The 21,794-nt window shown below is 35.3% G+C and overlaps 1 protein-coding gene across 10 annotated transcripts in view; it reads left to right on the top strand.

The window, feature by feature from the left end:
• The window catches only part of LOC106873280 (septin-7), a 93,835-nt gene that overhangs the window by 31,050 nt on the left and 40,991 nt on the right, over nt 1-21,794 (top strand). For all 10 annotated transcript variants that reach the window (XM_089358494.1, XM_089358447.1, XM_089358230.1 and 7 more), the window contains exon 3: nt 9,472-9,578. In XM_089358494.1, the coding sequence (XP_089214620.1) occupies nt 9,472-9,578 (107 nt within the window). The remainder of the gene's footprint in view (nt 1-9,471; nt 9,579-21,794) is intronic.

The raw sequence follows: 21,794 nt of genomic DNA, 5'->3' as shown, positions 1-21,794 counted from the left end.
CATGTAGTTAACCATAGGAAGAGCATTTAACTGTTAAAATGGCTCCAACAACTAAATCACTTTACTCAAAAGTATGGAAAAATGAAATTTAATACAAAATCTTGAAAATTAGTTTACAGTTGTAGTGGTATTTAAAAAATGAACTCATACAGTTTTATCAATTTATCACTTTTTGTTGATTTATTGAAAAAGTTTCTACTAAGGGTTAAGATTTTAATATGTTAATCCTTAATCACCCAAGACTAAATAGACATGGGAACTTTTGAAAGCAAATGATCTCTTGTTCACTTATTAAGATTCTCTATTATAAGTTTATTCAAGAACTAGTTTTTAAATTACTCTTTAGTCAGATCAAGTTTTGTTATTTTGACTTCAAATGATTTGAATGAATGAATGAAAAATAGTGAATTGGGCATCATGACCTTTTAGTTTGCTGTAAAAGTAATTAATTACTAAAAATATATTTATGGACTGAAAATGGGTCATTTTAATGTATTCGTTTCCAGTCTTCATAAAGAGAATGGAATATATTAACAACAGAATCCAAGTAATTCTCACCAATGAAATCAAGCTGTTGGTCTAACGTCATGGAATACTAATTCATCAAATAATAGATTTCTTCCCCCCTTCTTTTTCAGGTGGGGAAGGGCTCTCTTAGATATATTTTTGTGCCAAGGATTATAGTAGCTTGATATAATGTTACATTCTTTTAGTTTTGAAATCATGCATCAATATGCTAACAATTAGGTGCTTCATTAAAAATGTTCTATGAATATGAAATGTTGCTGTAATGCTAATCTTCAAAGTTTTTTGCATTTTACTCTCAAATTCACTATTCACCCTCCTCATCATTATCACGTTTTTAGTTTGTTTGGTTTTTTTTTGGTGGGGTGGGGGGGGGGGGTTTCCACGGTTGCATGAACACGCTAGATAGGCTTTCTCCAGAACAGGATCTTTCCACTTGTCTCAGTCATCCATCTTCTCCTTTGTGAAGTTTAGCATCTTCATCAGCTTTCACCACTTTTGCCCATGTCTTTTTCAGCTTTCCACTTAAATCATTTGGCATTTCTCTACTCAACTATCATCCTCTATGTGTAGCACATTTCAATTCTGGCTCCATTGTTCCGTCTTGCTTACTGTCTCTTATTCTTCTTGTACTCAGTTTTTCTTTCAATTCATTTGTTCTCCATCATTCATACACAGTTCTACCCATCTAGTGGAGTATGTTAACATTATTCTTCCATGTATCTTTCACATTTAATGCCTGTGTTTCACTACCATGCATTGTTGCACTTCATATCACTCTTTCATGTCATATATCTAACTTTCACTCAAAGAGAGAATCCTTTTGTTACCAGCAGAGGGAACAGTTCCTTAAATTTTTTCCATCTGTTCTTATTCTGGTTGTTATATGTTTGAAGCACCCACCGCTACTCTAATTAGATCACCATGTAAGGGAAGCTGTCAACTACTTTAGGCACCATTGATACTCTTATTACTAACTACTCTGGTACATTTGGTGCATGTGTTTTTTTTCTTTTCTTTTTTGTGTGGTGGGGCTGCGATTACTGTCATTCTACCTATGATTCCCTTACATTCTTGTGTACACATAATTTACATTAGGCATAGTGTTTGAAATTCCTTTCACCATGTTTTCTGTATACTTAGCACAGCTATTTCTTACATGGTTGTCGAATCTTGCCTTTGTTTCCTGCTAAAGATTTTGTCTCTGCCAGATTTACTTTGAGACCTCTCACTTCTAGACTTTTCTCCCACATTTTGAATTTCTTCTCAAGATACAGTTCTGAATATTAGATCATTGGCATGCAAGAGTTCCCACTGACAGATTATTGTGAATTCCTCTGATATTGCTTGGCAAATCTTAATAAACAGGAGAGGTCTAAGAGCTAAGTCCTGATGAGCATTTCAAAAATTAAAGTTTATCAAAAAATTTTTAATTTGGCGCATTAATGTACTTCTCCAAGCTAAACTGCTGGAGTTATTTCAATTTTTCCAGAAAAATGTTTTTAAAAAGTTATAGAGGTTTAAAGTTTGATCGTTTTCACCCTGTTAGGAAACAGGATTTGGAAGTTGTTATTTTGTGCATGATGCACATTTTGTCATCAACATCCTGAAAATAGTACCTGCTGTCAATATTTATTCTACGTGTGGAAAACGAGTAAACAACACATATTTTGTAGTTTGAAGCATTCAATATGCATTTATTGTGATAGCACGAACTTAAAAGATTTATCCAAAAACGTTATTTAGCTGTTATTTTTAGCACACCTCACAGCCACCTCAAAGACAAAAACAAAAGGAAAGAGTAAACAACATGTTTTTTGTAGTTTTAAGCATTCAATATGCATTTAATGCTATAGCATGAACTTAAAAGATTTATCTGTAAACAAAATAGTACATTGCAAATTAAATATTTAAAAAAAACATTTTGTTGACCAGTTCATTAAAAACGAAAGTTAGAAATGTATTCAATCAGTTTCTAGAACAAATCGTAATTTTCATATCTCCTGCACTATAAATTCACAAGCTCATTTGTCAACATAGAGGAAAACAAGTGGTTTCAATATATTTGTCAACATGTGCTTTCTTGCAGACAAAAGGGTTCTCATGTTCTGCCTGTTACTATGGAAACAAGCATGGATGCGTCTGTGGTTTACCATTGGTTAAAATTGCTCAACCGTCATTCGTTAGCCTATAAAAGTGTATCATTGCACTGAATAGAAACTGACACTGGCAGCCAAACGGAAAAGACCCCCCCCCCCTCCTCATCATGTCAAACTGGTGATATATATTTTTTATATTTAATTTTTAGTTATTTCATCTTTTATCTTGTTTCAGTCATCGGACTGCGGCCATGCTGCTTTTTTTTTTTTTTTTTTTTACACTGACATTTTTAGTCCTCTCCCTTCTTCCCTGCTGCTGGTTAGATAGCTAGCCTAAAACCAAATATCAAAAGAAACATATCTGCCTGGGCTATGTGTACTCCGCAGTATTGTCCTTAGCACTCTACCCTTCTTTCAGCTTCTCTTCCCTAGTTTTTGCCCTGTCTCACTCATCACCCATATAATATTTCTTCTTTCACAAGAGTCATAGTTCTTCAGCCCTTCTTGATGGAATTTTGGTTATCTTCTCCTTTCAGTACCATTGTCAAATTGTAATTTCCCTATTTAAGCTATCATGAAGGCAATTTTATTTCCACTAATATATTTCCTGCAGATATCAGCTACAATTGTTCAAATTGAACATTCATCTCACCAGTTTCTTGAAGGGTAGGCTAAGGTTGTAGGTGCTGTCACTTTTTCTCTAAGCATTTTTTTTTAAATGGAAAAGGAAATCTAATAAGGAACAAAATAACATCATTTGGTGAACACTCATGAGTCTAAGAGGACAAGTACCACAGTAAATAAATCTATTAAATGAAGTGTAATAGAGATGAGTTTCTGGTGATAAAATCTTCCTTGACCAGAATTCATCATCATCATCATCATCGTCATCATCGTTTAACGTCCGCTTTCCATGCTAGCATGGGTTGGACGATTTGACTGAGGACTGGTGAAACCGGATGGCAACACCAGGCTCCAGTCTGATTTGGCAGAGTTTCTACAGCTGGATGCCCTTCCTAACGCCAACCACTCAGAGAGTGTAGTGGGTACTTTTACGTGTCACCCGCACGAAAACGGCCACGCTCGAAATGGTGTCTTTTATGTGCCACCCGCACAAGCCAGTCCAGGGGCACTGGCAACGATCTCGCTCGAAAATCCTACAGGAGCCAGTCAGGCGGTACTGGCAACGGCCACGCTCAAAATGGTGCATCTCATGTGCCACCCGCACAAGAACCAGTCCAGGGGCACTGGCAATGATCTTACTTGGCTTGCCGGATCTTCTCACGCACAGCACATTTCCAAAGGTCTCGGTCAGTAGTCATCGCCTCGGTGAGGCCCAATGTACGAAGGTCTTGCCTCACCACCTCAGCCCAGGTCTTCCTGGGCCTACCTCTTCCACGGGTTCCCTCAACTGTTAGGGTGTGGCACTTTTTCACGCAGCTATCCTCCTCCATTCTCACCACATGTCCATACCAGCGCAATCGTCTCTCTTGCACGCCACAACTGATGCTTCTAATGTTCAGCTTTTCTCTCAAGATACTTACACTCTGACGGGTATTCACATTGACATTACACATCCAACGGAGCATACTGGCTTCATTCCTTGCGAGCTTACGTATGTCCTCAGCAGTTACAGCCCATGTTTCACTGCCATGTAGCATGGTTGTTCGTACGCATGCGTCATACAGTCTGCCTTTTACTCTGAGTGAGAGTCCCTTTGTCGCCAGCAGGGGTAAGAGCTCTCTAAACTTTGCCCAGGCTATTCTTATTTTAGCAGCTACACTTTCAGCGCACCCACCCCCACTACTAACTTGGTCGCCCAGATAGCGGAAGCTATCGACTACCTCTAGTTTTTCACCCTGGAATGAGATAGAAGTTGTTTCCTGTTTGTTTGCAGTCTTTATTGCACCTGAACATCTGCCACAAACAAAAACTAACTTGCTAGTTAACCTGCCTTTGATGTTGCTGCACCTCTTATGTGTCCATAGCTTGCACCGGGTACATCTTATAGAGTTACTACCTACTCCTTTTCTACATACTGAGCAGGGCCATCTACCTGAAGGGGTTTGTGTTTTATCTACCTTCCTACTTATTAGGATTTTGGTTTTAGCTAGGTTGACTCTAAGGCCCTTCAATTCTAGACCTTGCTTCCACACCTGAAACTTCTCCTCTAGTTCTGATAGTGACTCCGCAATTAGGGCAAGGTCATCAGCATAGAGGAGCTCCCAGGGGCAACCTGTCTTGAACTCCTCTGTGATTGCCTGGAGGACTATGGTAAATAAGAGGGGGCTGAGGACGGAACCTTGGTGGACCCCTACCTCTACCCGGAATTCATTGCTGTACTCATTTCCAACCCTCACCTTACTGGCAGCATCTCTGTACATGGCTCGCACAGCTCTCACTAACCATTCTTCTATCCCAAGTTTCCTCATTGACCACCAGATAAGGGATCGGGGGACCCTGTCAAAGGCTTTCTCCATGTCAACGAAAGCCAGGTACAGAGGTTTATCCTTAGCTAGGTATTTCTCCTGCAACTGTCTCACTAGAAATAAGGCATCAGTAGTGCTTTTACCTGGCACGAACCCAAACTGCATCTCATCTAAATTGATTCGCTCCCTAATTAGTTGGGCTATGACCCTCTCTGTAACTTTCATAACCTGATCTAACAGCTTGATGCCTCTGTAATTATTTGTATCTAAAGCGTCACCTTTACCTTTGTAGCAGTTGACTATGATGCTGCTACACCAGTCATTGGGTATGACTCCTTCGTGTATCACCTGGTTCGTAATACGGGTGACTAGGCTATAGCCAACACTGCCAGATATTTTGAGCATCTCTGCAGTGATTCCTGATGGGCCGGGGGCTTTCCCGGTCTTCATACTCTTAATTGCTTTATCTACCCTGGTACTATCAACTCGGATAGCTGGTCCCTCTATTGTGTCGACATACGGCAGGCTCTCTTTCTCCCATTCATTCTCTTTATTAAGCAATCTATCGTAGTGGCATCTCCAGACCTCTTTCTTTGCATCCTCATTTAATGCAAGCGTACCATCATCCATGCGAACACATTTCTCTCCTACAACATCACTATTCTCTCTCCTACACTGTCTTGCAACACGAAATACCTCGAGTCTTTGGTCCTTACGGCGCAGAACATTGGAAAATCTTTCCTTATCTGCTTCCCCTCTGGCTAAATAAACCTGTCGCCTAGCCTCCCTTCTGGCACATTGGTACAATTCCCTGCTACCACCGTTCTTCCAGTCCTTCCAAGCCTGTTTCTTTTGTCTAATAGCCCTGTCTACCTCCTTGTTCCACCACCACGTTACTCTGGGTCGGGAGGGGACCTTACACCACCCACAAATCTGGTCGGTGGCTTTACTATTTAGTCTCTTAGAAGGTTATAGAAAATGTTGTTTGTTCTTATATTTTGGTTTACAGCAACCTGATATACATTAATACAATATTAGTCTCTAAATTCCTAATGATGAGAGTTTATAGGAATTTTGAATGCTGGTCAGCTTTGCCTTGCAGTACCATTCCTTTCAGTACTGGAGTATACTGTCAGAAACTAGGCCATATATTTACATAATCTGATACATTTCTACATAATCCCTATTGGCCACTCCTAAACTATTGGTTTAGGTTTACTTCATCTCCAGTATTATAAAAATGTCCAACACTAACATTGAAAATATTACCTACCAATGCTAGGAATTTGTCATAACCAGTAGATTACCTCAAAAAGCTTATTCATCTCCTATATGGGCTTGCCTACTACATTCTTTTGACTTAACATTACTGCTACTTTTGTTAACTTTTTTTTTTTTTTGTCTTAAATTCTGTTGACACCGAAATATTTTTCTCATTCTCTTTTGGTTATCATTTAAAATTTGTTCTATATTAATTTATATTATTTGTAGAAATTGAAAAAAAAATTTGGCTTAAAAAGCAAATATAGCTCTGTCTTAAATACTACAATATTTCATTACAAGTTTATTGAAAATGTCTTCCCAATATTTAAAGGAGTACAATTCTTTCATTCTTCATGACATTTATTTGGGTTTTTTTGTGATAACATTTTTTTTAATATTCTAAAAGCTTACAGTGTAGACATAGGTATGGTTTTGCAGTTAAGAAGCATGCTTTGCAACCACATTATTTCAGATTCAGTCCCGCCGCACAGCACCGTGAATAAGTATCTTCTATAATTCCAGACTAACCAATGCCTTGAGAGTGAATTTAGTAGGTAGAAATTGTGTGGAAGCCTGGTGTGTGTTTGCATGTGTATTTGCTTTTTCCATGACCACCACTTGACAACTAGTGTTAGTTTGTTTACATCCTCATAACTTAGCAATTTGGCAAGTTCAGCAAAAATGGCCTATAGAATAAGTACTAGACTCACAAAATAGTACTGGAGTTGATCGCTTTGATTACTACCTTTCAAGATGGTACCCCAACATGACCACAGTCTAATGACTGAAACAAATAAAAGAATATATCTTTCTTTCTTAGAAACCAGTCTTAAGACTGGCCTATATATATTTGAATTTGATTACTATCTCAGTCATTTATATTTGACTGATACTTATTAACATCAGATTATATTGCATGTTTTCTCCAAATGAATTTGAGAGCAAATAAAATTACTTGTTCCAATTTACTACCAGTTGTACCATTTGTGAAGTAGCATTGATGCAAAACCAAACTGCATATCTCCTATTAATTCTTCATTCATTTTAAGTGTACATAAAAATGAAAGAAATCCTTGTCCTTATGTGTCGTCTTTGCTAGTGTAATGATATAGTTTTTCTTTTCTTTTTTTTAATTATGATTTTTCATTCTAACATAGATTGGTTAAGTAGATAAAGCTTTGGTAGGGTCCTTGTCGTTTATTGTCCATAGCTGTGTTTCTTAACAGTGCATGCATTCACATGTCTTGTGCCACAATATAATGAACAGTGTACTTGAAGTTTGATATGTTTGTTGATCCTCTCTACTAACAAAATTTTATCTTATGTGTAACTACCACTATTTGAAATTATTAAACAACATGAATGTTTATCACATTAACCTAAATAACTTTTGTACCAACTCTGCAGCAGCAGTATTTTTTATTGAATTTGTTATTTTTATTATATATTTATATTTAGAAAAATATGTCAAGATTTTAGTTCTGGGAAATTTGTAGAAATTAGCATTACCAACAAACAGCACTCAGTCTTTTGTAATTAGTTACATATCACTGACTGGACTCGGCAGCATTTCTTCCAGTAGCTTTACACTGTAACATAAAAACTAAGCTAAATAATCATGTTGTATTATTTACATTTTGTTAAAATATAGTTAGAAAATATGCCCAAATTTGTTCAATGAAATTTCTAGAAATTTTACACCCTGCCAACAAAAATGAATGCAAGTGATTTTGTCTACTTTAAATTTTTATCTATTTTAAATTGTTTAGAAATTCTGTTGACAGAAGTGTCCAGCTGACAGTTTTTATACACACTCTCATTCCCTATTCACTTGACAATCATTTATACCCACTCTCCCATTCCCTCTTGTCAGTCATGGTTCTCTCCCCCAATAGCTAACAATGCTTCCCTCACTATCTAAATAATGGAGCCAGCTTTGGGCTACTCTCTCCTTGTGTGTGCATAGCTATGCTTATCATCTTGACTGGCAACTGGTGATCTCTATTGCAGTTCTCTCTTATTGAACTCTTTGATCATGAACAAAGCACTACCATAACCTATGGGCCCTAACAGTTGGTATATCAACCCAACCCCCATTAGTCTAGGATAATTAGTTCCTTTGATATCTAGCCCTACTGTTTTATCCAAAACAATAAGTTGTACTGTTGAGTATTCCTCCTCACCACCATCTACTTATTTCATGCCCAGCTGCCACAGAAAAACACTGTAATATCCTTTGCTCAGTTCACATAGCAAAAGCATTATCCAGTGAAAATTCCCACAGAGACTCAAAGACAATTGAATGTTGTCCCTCTAGGATGGCAGTAACTCCAGATAATGAAGTGGATAGTAACTGGTACAGGCTGGAAGAGATACCTTAGATCTCCTGCATAGGAGAACCTTTTTTAGTGCCAGTAACAACAAATGTACCCAGCCCACACTGTTAGATGTATGCAACTATGAAGAATGACCAGTTTTCTCTGTTGCTGTGTGCAAGATGATATATACTATGGTAAATGATGAGATGCTATGGGATGCATTTAACTTTTTCATGGAAAAACATAGAAAATAATGATGATTTGATATATAACTTCCGTAGTAAATTTTTATTCACTATATTAAAGACTTAAGAATATATATATAAATATACAAATGTTAAGTTGGTGTTAACAAATTGAATACTGTGGCCATTAAAAGTTAATCAAATTATTCAGTGAAGAAAAAACAATATTAGTTAGTGACTAGCATATTAATTATTCTGGTTGTACATGATCCCCCCCCCCCCCCCTGAAATGTTTTGGTATTATTAGATGTCATCAGTGAAAGATAGATGTCATCAGTGAAACATAGATGTCATCAGTGAAACATAGATGTCACTATACTGCCATACTGGCTGAATTATTGAGAACCATTAAGTAAATGTATAATTTGTAGATATTTTAGAGAATAAATTTATATCAAGTTCTTTTTTTTTATGTAAGTTAATGATTTTTACTTGAATGTTTTTGCTATTTCAAAATCAGTTTGTTTCAATATTATCTAAATATTTGTCAGAGCTTTTGCAATGCTATAGTTTGTTTTTGTCTTTTTTTTAACTGCTACTCTCACCATTACTATCCAGCCAACATCAATATTTTCTTTTTGTGTACTTTCAGGTGAATCTGGTTTGGGAAAATCTACATTGATAAATTCTCTATTTCTAACGGACTTATATTCTTCTGAGTATCCTGGACCATCACTAAGAATTCAAAAGACTGTCAAGGTTTACAAACATTATTTATTTTTATTATTTCTATTTAAAAGACAAAAAATGTTTTATGCATTTTTCACAGTGTAGTATTTGTGTTTGGTTGTCTTTTCTGAGAAAGTGCAATGAACAAATCCCTAGTTTTTACTGATCTAGAGTATCTCATGTTTTGTTTGATAAATAATAGAAACAAACTAAATGTGAAAGAATGACACTTTAAACAGATGTAAACTTAGGTTTTTGTGTTACATTCATTAAGAATTAACAAGACTCAACTGATGTATTAACATGATTCAGTTCTTAGCCAAAAGCTATTTAAAGGATCTCAAGAATATCATCAGGGCATATGGTACTGCATCAGAGCATTGGTACTACATCAGAGCATTTATTATTATTATAATCATAGGGAAAAATAGTAGTACTTTTGTCTGAGAAAGCTCAGAACTCTAAGGATCCTATAATATTTGCTTTGCTCAAAACCAGGCAGCACCCTTCATGTGGCTGCAAATCTTGTGCAAGGCATGTCCTGTGATGCTGGATCATTATCAAAGTACTTCAGAAACCAAGCGTATCCTTATAGCATTTTTTCTAACTACTGCAAATACTCACCTTCTTAGTAGATCAGTTCCTTGGGTATGTGTAAAGTACATGCTAATGAGGGGACCAATAGTCAATTGTGGAAAGCTCAATTCAAGAGAATGCTCTGGTAGTCAGCTTGAGATTGTCCAGTTCTCGTATGCATTCAACAAAGTGAGCCAAGCCTAAGACATTATTCAGGTATCATGGAAAAGAAGTTAGTAGGATCCCATATTTTACAGGCTGTGTAATAATAAATAAATAGATTAAAGTAAAGTATGATTTCAGATTCTGCAATTCATAGTTTTTGCTATTTCTAATGCCTCAGTCAAATGGAATATGTAACCTTGGTGACTTAGTTTATGTTATGAATGGAGTGAACAATAGCTGTGAAGTGAATGATATGGATATGGTCAGTTTACATGCTAAAGGGTTAAGGAAAAATGAACCTTTGCAAACTTTAGTATTGGACAAAATGCTTTTATATATTTAGTTCCAGCCTTTTAAATTAACTGCTAGGATAAATAATCTTGACAGGCATCCTGCTTGACTAAGATTAGATTCCTATGAGCTGTTGGAAAAATAAGAAGTAATTGATCAATAAATCCTCTCAAATTTCAGGATATAAATAATAAGCTGGATATAGCAACAGGATGTGACAAATATGCATACTGCTACATATACTGTAGCTTGATTGTGGACTTTATCAAGTTTATAAGCATTGTTTATTTAATTGCATATATAATGGAAGGAAGGTTTTTATGATACTTTTGGGGTATTTTTCTTCCTTTATAATTATTCTGTACTACACTCTCGGAGTGGTTGGTGTTAGGAAGGGCATCCAGCTGTAGAAACTCTGCCAGATCAGATTGGAGCCTGGTGCAGCCATCTGGTTCGCCAGTCCTCAGTCAAATCATCCAACCCATGCTAGCATGGAAAGCTGACGTTGAATGATGATGATGATGATGTTGATTCAAGGAGCTGGAAATACAAAGAATGAAGTTCTTAGGCAGAGTAAATTCAATAACCATTTATTTACAGGTGCTTCGTACAAGGGGTTTGCTTTCAGTAACCATCTTCACAGCAGTGCGTAGTTAGCCTTCTCTCCCATACATGTGAGGTTCAATAACCTCTGGAGACAATGCATATGGTATCACAGCGGGACAAAAGTCTGCTGTGAACTCCTGGCTTTGATATATTGCTCGGTGTCAGCGTGAGAAAAATGAGAGGGAAAATGTTGCCTTTTCCTTAAATAATGGTTGCAGATGAGATCTTGTTTTTGTCTCACATATGGCAATGGTTGCAGGCGAGATCTCGTTGTTTCAAAATGGCACTGGCTTCTTTGTGCCTTGCTACACATGAATGGCTGCATAATAGCTCATATAGCAATATTGTGGATTACTGAATTTGCTGTTTACATTTGTCAAAATGACAATGAAGTCAGTTAAAGATAGTGTCAACTGAAAGTTGTTCTCATACATAGAACAAATTGATATCCTGTAGATGTGGTCAGGACAGCAGGTCAGAATATGGTTAAGTTACTTGTAGCAGAATGTCAAAGCAAGTTGAAAATGTTTTGGACATTATTATGATCTTTGTTTTCTTAAATATATATATATTTTTTATTCCCATGTGTTTGTTGGATACTTTGTAGTTATAATTTATGATGTGTATTGATAGTGTACATTGAATGAAAAAATATATACTAAGCAGAAAATATAATGCATATTTAATATTGTTTATTTCAATTAAAAGTATTACAACTAAGACAATAGAATACCAGACTGCCAATTAAGGAGTTGATGGTTTGTGTCATATTACCATCAAATACTTAATGCCAAATACCTCAGTCTGTCTAACTTTAGGCATATACTTAAAATGAAGAACATTTCCCCACCATAGCGTTTGCAAGACTGACAGATATTATGTTACTTTACATCACAAAGTTTCACCTTTCTGTTAGTACCACTTCAAGATCTGTCACATGGTTGGCGGAAGCAGTGGCAGCCTTGGGCGAGACAAAGAAAGATGATGTTCAGTCAGATGTATAAAGTGGATAGAACTGAAATGTGGATGCCCAGTAGATCATTTCGACACCTGCTTCTATGGGAAAATGGATGTTAAGCAAATTTGGACAAAATATAAAGAAAGTTGTTGACCTTTTGATTTGGAAACTATTTTTGCTTACAGTTAGCACTTGAGTCATACAAAACAAATTGAAAGAAAGATTAATCACATCTATATTTTTATTTATGCTTAAGTGTTGCATTAGGTTTGAATTTAAAAAAAAGCTTTATTGCAACTCACTGAAAATTAACAATATTAAGTAAATACATGTTTTCATGCCACTAAAGATATGAGTGTGCTATTTGCCAAAATGTTTTGCTGTTGTGAGAAATTGGAATGGTTTTAAACTATTACAGTTTGTTTCACTTATCTTTCTGCATCAACTTCTGTTTGTTTTATTCCTATCTCTCATACCAGCTACTTCTCTTGTACTAGCTACCTCTCTGATATCAGACGACTTTCATCCTCCTTCTAGCTGCCACGTTGTGTCCTCCTACATGTATACACACACCTAATGTATATATATATATATATATGGTAAACACTTAAATATCTAGATCTTAGTCACTAATTACAATTTTTTTATCCATTGCTTCACTATGCCTATTCCTGTTTAACATGGCATTTAATAGAATGTATAAACCTAATGACTAGCAAGCTAAGATATCGTCCATAATTCAGTTGTATTCTTCAGTTCTACTTCACTCATACTTTTGCGCTACTTAAAACGAATGAAGTATATATTGTTCTGTTGAAATAAGGAAATGACATTTCCACATTTGCTGTGTTAAAAGAAAATGTGTGTGTGTGTGTGTGTGTGTGTGTGTGTGTATGTGCATGTGGAAGCATGTGACTTAATGGTTAGGGTGTTGCACTCATGATTGTGAGATTGTAGTTTTGATTCCTGGACTGGGTGGTTCCTTATGTTCTGAAGCAAAACACTTCATTTTGGTAAAAATTAGTAATCCTGTGACAGACCAGCATCCCATCCAGAAGGCAAATATGTATGCCACAGAATCTGGGACACTGGCCTTATGAACATAGGAGCAACCTTTGATCTTTTTTTTTTTTTTTTTGTGATGTGTATTGTCATGCAACATCCACGTTTCCATGCTTCATGGGTCAGACGGAATTTGTTTTAGCAGATTTTCTGTTGCTGGATGCTCTTCCTGTTGCTAATCCTCATGTTCCTGTGCGAAGTTATATTTCATGGCCAGACATGAAATCATTTTTAACAGGATTTATTCTTCAACAAAGTTACAAAAAATTTCACACAAAATGTCAAATAAAAAGGGAAAAAATTATTTCCACATCGAAATCGAACTAAACTCGATGACTGGCACCCATGCTAATGTCGTCTCCTTCATTGGACACGAAACTCGGCTTGCAAAGACCTGTTGGGGCAAGTGAAAGCGAAATTGTGATAGCACCTGTGCCCAGCGTCGCCTTCCTGGCACTTATGCCGGTGGCATGTGTAAAGACATTCGAGCGAGATCATTGCCAATGCCACTGGACTGGCTCCTGTGCAGGTGACACATAATATACACCATTTTGAGCGTGGCCGTTGCCAGTACCGCCTGACTGGCCTTTGTGCCGGTGGCACGTAAAATCACCCACTACACTCTCGGAGTGGTTGGCATTAGGTAGGGCATCCAGCTGTAGAAACTCTGCCAAATCAGATTGGAGCCTGGTGTAGCCATCTGGTTCGCCAGTCCTCAGTCAAATCGTCCAACCCATGCTAGCATGGAAAGCGGACGTTAAACGATGATGATGATGATCACTAAATAATTATTATTCTAAATTAATACTGAAACCATTCTTTCTAGTTTCAAAGTATTTTGGTTTCTTGTTGATTATTGAAAAGTGATTTGAACTTTTACTCAAACAGTTTGTGCAAATGTGTAATAACTTAGATTATATTGCAGATAATCATATTATAATGGATTATAACTGTAAAAGAACTTGCATTTTATAGTTTATTACATCTGCTTTAAATTCTTTTATTAATGATTTTACTAATTATTTATTTTGTAAAATGTATTATTAGTTTCCATTTTGGTGATAAAATGTTATATAAATCTATCTCGAAAAAGGAAGAGCCTCCAGATGTAGAAATAGTTGCACTAACTGTATTTTATTTATATTCAAGCTGGTAAAGTCCATTCCACTCTTACTAACATAAAAGATTTAGGAATTAAACTTATATGCTAGTTCTCCCTATTATCAAGATCAGCAGTCACAACTTTCTCAAACTAAATGTAAATAATATTAATGTTGTTCAAAAAATAAAATTTAAAAAATTGGTGAAAGCTGAGTGATTAGATAAATGAATTGCTCTATCTAGATGCTGCCATATCAACTTTAAAATATAGAATCTTTATAGATGATGAAAATATCTTTAACAATAAACAATTTTATACTTAAGAAACATTATTTCAAACATATGTTTTAAATGGGAAGAAATTTAATTATATAATTTACTGTTCATATGTAATAGTTTAGGTAAATAATTTTATTTTCTTGGATTTACTAAAGGGAAAAATAATATGCTAACTGACATACATACATTTTCTCTACATGAAACAAACACTAAGAGTGACCTGTTTAGAACTAAGTAGATTTTTAAAATGTGGTTTTCATCAGTTATCTCTGACCAATATATTCACTTCTTTTTTTTTTCTCTCTACTAAAGTAACTATTTATGTTATTTCCTAGCTGTTAGTAGGCTCTCCCTCTGAATTTACTCAAAGAAAATAATTGTTTGCTTATTCACTTGCACAAAAAATTGTATTCCCTCACCACATCTCTTCTGGATTCTTTTTTGCTGATTCATAAATGGCTTGAAGTCACCTAAGTAAATTCTTTGCATTCACTTTAAGTAGTTCACACCTTTAATACAACATAACTTTACAAGTGCTATAAATTTTCTTCCAGCTGTATATAAAATTTTCTTTATATTCAATAGGAAGAAAATTTTATTTTAACATTTTTTCTTGTGCTTTAAAAACTAACACCAGTAGAATGTATTTGTTTCTGTATTACAACAGCTAGTAGAATATCAGAGCCTTGGAAACTAAATCATCTCTGATTTCATTGGGTTAATTTAACCTAGTTGTTTTGTTGAGCATCCCCTAGATTAATCATATCCAAAGATGCATAAAAACAGATATTGATTTTGAATTGTTTTTTGGTCATTATGCTCTGCACCTGGTTAACCAACCTATTTTTTTACCTTTTATATTATCCCTCCACAGAAATGGTTCTCTGCAAATAACTTTCTAAAACTGTAATTATTAATTACAATGCATCAGTGCCCATTGTAAGGTTCATTATCAGTTTTAATCAGTAATAGTTGCTGTTTTAGATCTCTGTAACTGTATGGAGAGGAAAAAATCCCAGATTGCAGCTTGTCAATATCAGTGGGGAAAACATCTCTAAATATAGTATCAATTTGATTTTTTTTTAAACACCATAATTGGGTGGGTGTAAAAAGGAAAGAGGTGTGTAATTTCATTTTGTGAAAATAAAACTACTCTATATGCATGGGTTGGATAAAATAATGGAAACACTTTAAAATTTCAAACAAATTTATTTTGATAAGGGGTAGGACTGCCTTTGGCAGTAATTACAGCTTGAATTCTATGAGGTATAGACTTGTACAAAGTTTGAATTGTTTCCAAAGGAATTTTTGTCTGTTCTTCGGTTAAAACAGTCTCCAGTTCTTGTAATGATGATGGAGGATATTGACTCCTTTCTCGTTTTTATAAAATGCACCATAAATGTTCAATAATATTGAGATCTGGGGACTGTGATGGCCAGATAAGATGTTCAACTTCACTAGAATGGTCCTTGTGCCATTCAGTAACAACTTTAGCTGTGTGAATTGGTGCATTATCATCCTGAAAGACTGCGTTTCCCTCTGGAAACAGTTCTGCAACCATAGGATGAATTTGTCAGATTAAATATTTGAATAGTCTTAACTATTAATTCTGCCATGAAGGGAAACCATTGGGCCGGCGGATTTCCAAGATATAGCTGCCGCCACCACCACCACCACCACCACCACCTCCTCCTGATCATCACAGATCCTCCTCCATATTTAACAGTTCGAAGAAGGCAGTCTGGGTCAAGTGCTTCTTTTGGCTGTCTCTACATGTATAGTCAGCTGATGGTCAGAAATAAGGTAAAGGATGACTCGCCCAAGAAAATACCTTTCTTCCACTGCTCTAGAGACCAATTTTGTAGATTTTTACTCCACTCTAAATGTTTTGCAACGTTTGTTTTTGAAAGTAGTGGTTTTCTGATTGCAGCCCTCCCATGAAATCCAGCTTTGTGCAGCTCCCGATGAGCAGTTTTTATGGAGACTGGGTTCTTGAGATGGTCATTAAGCTCTGCAGTGATTTTGGGAGCTGTATTTTGTGATTCTTTCTAACAATTCGCATAAGAGTCCAATGGTCCCTATCTGAAAGTTTTGGTTTTCTTCTGGAGTTTTGTTTCAATGAGGAGGTTTTTCCCTCTTTCTCAAAGGCTGTCATTACTTTCTAGACAGTACTTCTTGATACACCAAACATTGAGTACCTTTAGCAGAGTCCACTGTGCTGCAAGCATTCTGGGCAAGTTTCCAGTCTGAGAATAACTTCCTCTTACTAGTCTTGAAGGTCTAAAAGGAGGTCATTCATTCAGCTACCCTTCCTCCTCTGATTAAACCATTAAAGAAAATTTGTATGATCAATGCTCATTGTGAAATTTTCGATCGCAAACTCACGGGTACGGTACCGGCCGCGTGGCTCGTATCGCAGCCGACACGTCGGCCTTTCCATCGCGCCGGCGGTTCGGCGGCGGCAGTCCGCCGCCGAGGCGTCGCTCTCAATTCGGCCGCTTTCGATCGGCTCTGCGGGTACGCGGCGGCGCCCGGCCGGCCGACCGTCTGCCTTTCAATCGGCTGCGGTTCGGGGTGCGAGTCATAGGGAAAATATGTAAGCAGGGAGATAATTTCAATAGGTTGGAGTTCTTGTGGGGGAGGATGAAAGAATATTTACTCCAAGAGGTCTGCGAGAGTGAAATACAGTATATTTGCAAGGAAGGGTAAGTTCTTGTGGACCAGGTTGGAGAAGTATGTAGCTTTCTACTTGAGAGGCTGTTTTAGTAATGATAAGAGAGAAAATTAATACAGCTGTTAAGTAGTGGTTGTAATGTATTGGAGTGAGTATTTGCTAATCAGCTGGATGGTCTTAGGCAGGCTATAGTCTAAGATGTTTGTGCTTGTAGCAGCACTTCAATGTGAGTCATACTTGGAAGCTGTAGCTAGCTAATGACTGATTGGGGATTAAACATTTTCTGGCTCTATGCATGCATCTTGTCATCAGAAGACTGTTTACTACAATTTTGTGTGGATGTTATAAGGGTGTATAGTGTTTGTCATTTAAGCTCAGACACAAACCTATATTGAGGTAAACTGCAAAAATATAGGGACAATTAGTATATCTGTAACCATGACTAGAAGACTTTTTTTGTTATCATTGTTCCCAGCTTCAAACTGATTTGTTCACATCTTATTTCAAGAAATTTGCCTGTTATCACACTTCTCAGTTGATAAAAATATACACCTTTCAACAGCATGCTTTAGAGAATTAATCATGGATCTCATCTGTCCATTCCAAACATAAGAAGTATTAAAGAATTAGGGAGAATTAGCAGAATCACAACATGCTCTACATTTGAAAACTATGGACAGCTTTAAAAAATATCTTTCTTATTCAATCTATTTTCTATTTTGTACATTTATTTCAAAGATAACTTCATTTTGATTTCAAGTGGGTATTTCAATACGTCATGAAAACAAGTATCTCTTTTCTAAATAATTATAGAGGGGAAATATTAACTGGTGATAGAAATTAGAAATAATATTGTACAAAGTAGCTACATATATTAGTCAGTTGTTTTTGTTTCATGGTACCGTGAAGAACAGCTGCATGTACTTACATCATTCATAAGTTCTGGCATATCCTCTACACATTACTAGTGTAGACAGAAATTGACCAGCTTTACAATTTTAAACTAAAAAACATAAAAATAAAAGTTTCTTCCTGAGTACCATTATGCATAAGTGAATGAATGATAGACATATCAATGTCTATCATTCATTCACTTATGCATAGTGAAACATTTTTATTCTTCTTTACATGTAATCATTCTGAAAGAATTTTGAAATTAGAAACATAAATCATATGATGGCTACCAGAGTACTGCAATTTTTAGTTTTGTTAGAACCATCAACTTCCTGTATAGCTTATATTGAAGAATGTCCTGTCTGATTGATAATTTAGAATTTCAGGCTGGGATTCTAAGAACTGATAATAGTGTAAGGTTGCCATTAAATGAATACCAAACATGATAGCAAGTGCTGTGCTGCATTCACAATATAAAAACAGATTTAATGTCAATGCAAATAAGTTTATTTGGGTTTGAGCTTCCAAAAAGTGTACATCACTCAAATATATATATATATATATATATATATATATATATATATATATATTACTAATCTTTGTAAATTACCAGTTTTATGTACACTGACAGGATATATACCATAGCAAATTGGTTTACCAAAATGAAGTCTCATGTGTATTTAATAGAAATATTAGTTGTTTTATCAGGGTTGTAGTTATTGGTCAAGTTGTCTTAACTGTAGGAATTTTGAGAATTTCTTTTAATTACTTAAAATAATTTCCAGTGTGTATTTTAATATTTTGTGTAATGCAGTAGAAGGTGATCAAACCACAAATCGGGAGAGGTAGTAGAAGAATTAAAATGAGAGTCTTTTTATCACTTTCCCTTACTTAACTGTTACTCAAATGTAGCTTAACCTGTATTTTGTTGGTTGTTTAAATATCTATCTATCTATCTACTTCTCTCTCACATCACCGCCATCTCTCTCTCTCTCTCTCTCTCTCTCTCTCTCTCTCTCTCACACACACACACACTCTAGCTAGCTAGTTAGAAAGATAATGATAGATCACTTTTGTTCACATGCATATATGCACATGCACTGAAGTGCATGTATCTCTAGCTAAGATGCTTGTGCATACAAGTGTGTATGCATGCATACTTGGAAACAAATGAAGGTTGACGGCAAGAAGAGCATCCAGCCATAAAAATTCTGCCTCAACAAATCTTATCTGATTCATGCAAGCATGGGTATGATGATGATAACACACACATAAATCAATCACATCCACATAAATTTATGAAAAATTTACTTTCCAAAAAAAGAAAGACTATTTTTTTCATGAAATTGTGTTAGCATGCATACTGGAAGGAATGGAATATAAACACTTGAAAAAAAAAATTCAATGCTAAGAATACTACAGTATGTAAATATCAGTATTTAAAAATAAACTTGATATTTTAGATTTTAACTATATTTCATTATCAGTTTCAGTACATTTACATATGACATGCATATTAACGGTGCGAGTACTCTAGTGCAAATAATAAAGAAGCAAAATATATGATGTAATCATATTAATATTTGAATATTCAGCATGATGTCATATTGGTGAGAATTTAAGAAATACACTAGCTTGGATGAAAATAGGAAAAATTCTGAATTGCAAGTATGCTTACATGAAACAAACAGAAATACATTGAAAATATGTCAGCAAAAGGATAGAGGAGTGTGAGAGGCTGGACTTTCTATGGACCACCAACAAAAGGCAATAGATGATCAAACAGAATCATATGATCTGTGCCAGCTGAACATGAAAATGAAGCTGTAAAGTCTATTTAATTTCTTAGCTGTTATGGTTGCAAATAACTTTGGTCTAAATAACTATTAACATGAGAAATGTTAAGGCATTTAATTAACTTTTATTTAAAATTAGGCTATGGATATGTATTCTTTATTCTCATATGTCTTTAAACCAATAATAATAATGATTAACAAGAATTACATTCAGGTCAAGGTTATGATTTCTAGACAAATGCCAATATATTATTACAGAGGGAATTATATATCCCAACGACCACTCTAATCATCTCAATGATCCCATTTCTCTTCTCTTTTCCATTCTCACAAAACTCACCTCCTTTTTAAGCTCACCACTTTCTCTTTGCCCAACTAGCTCTCTCAATCCTCATCCCTTTTCTCCCAGTCAGTCTCTCTCTCACTCTCTTTCCCTTTATCTTAGTCTCTCCTTGAATCTCTCTTTTCTTCTATTCTTCCTCTTTACCCCACCATCGTTTCTTATAACCATTTACTTTCAACTCTCTCTCTCCCTCCACATCAAATTTACTGTTTTATTATAATTTCCTTAGGAAGGGTAAAATTAATTTTTAAAAAAATATCTTTTTGAACAAACAAAATTTCTCTTAAACATTGTCCAAGAAATACTAAAAACAAAAAGCAATGAATTAATTTGGAATCAACCTTGGCTCAATGTTTAGTTTACATTGTAAGATTATTTTTAAAACTGTAGACACTGTTTGCTGTTGTTAATGGTAGCTTAAACTGAAGCAGGCAGGGTAAAATGTAGTAGGATTGACATGAGAGGTGAGGGCATAAGAGGAAATGACTAAGAAAGGATATGGGCAGCTGGAAAAGGCTTGTGTTTTGGGCCAGGATTGAAAAAGAATTTGTGTGTGTGTGCACAGCCATGATGATATTCATATGTATCAAATGTACAATATCCAAGTTTGCTGGACGTGTTTGTCATAAAATAATCTGATGTATAAAAGACAAAAATAGCATTTTTTCTATTGCATTTGGTATTTATTAAATAATATATATTTTTTTTTTACAAGAGGAACTGTTAGTCTAAGATGAGACTTGTCTGTATAGTAGGATAATTCTACTGAACAATGAATATTAGTTTCATCCTTACCAGTTTGAATGAACTACTCTGATGAACAACATCTAAATAATACAGCATTATAAAAATATAAGCAGATGATTTCATGAATTAAAAGAAATTTGTATTCTTAATTTGAAAATTTTCAGAGCAAAGAATTTTATGACACAAGGCTTAAACAATTATTTAAATGAATATAGGTTAATTAATTGCATTAAATAATGGATGAGCTGTTTTGATGAATTAAATAGGGTTTTATTTTGTTTTTGTTCTTTTTCCTTCTTTTTTTTTTTGTGGTGATGGCTATCTATTTGACTTTAATTATTGCATCAAAATATATGACATTAATTTATTGGGTGTTTTGAAAATATTCTGTGGAACAGCATTTTGAATGTCATACAAATTTCCTACAATATCTTGTAATTCAGACCCCATTCTTGTACCATATGATTGCTGGGAAGTTTTGTGATCCTGGCTTTGTGCATGCACACCCCTTCCTTCACCTTTGGATTTCTTGACGCACATACTTTTTAAGATTTGTTTCCATTTCTCCAGACAGACACAATTGTGGAGTTGTGATGCACAACTAAGGATTAATCTCTTTTCAAGTCATTCTAAAATACATTTATGAGATTCGTGAATTTAGAGTTTTGTGGGGTTTCTTAATCTCTAGAAACTTTTAAGGCATGCTGCAGATTGTAGAAATGTTGTTTCCTAGTACTAAATATTTGTGCATCAC

Source organism: Octopus bimaculoides, chromosome 1, assembly GCF_046866305.1.
Source record: "Octopus bimaculoides isolate indiv1 chromosome 1, ASM4686630v1, whole genome shotgun sequence".
In the NCBI taxonomy this organism is placed as follows: Eukaryota; Metazoa; Mollusca; class Cephalopoda; order Octopoda; family Octopodidae; genus Octopus; species Octopus bimaculoides.
This window is presented reverse-complemented; position numbering and strand designations above follow the sequence as displayed.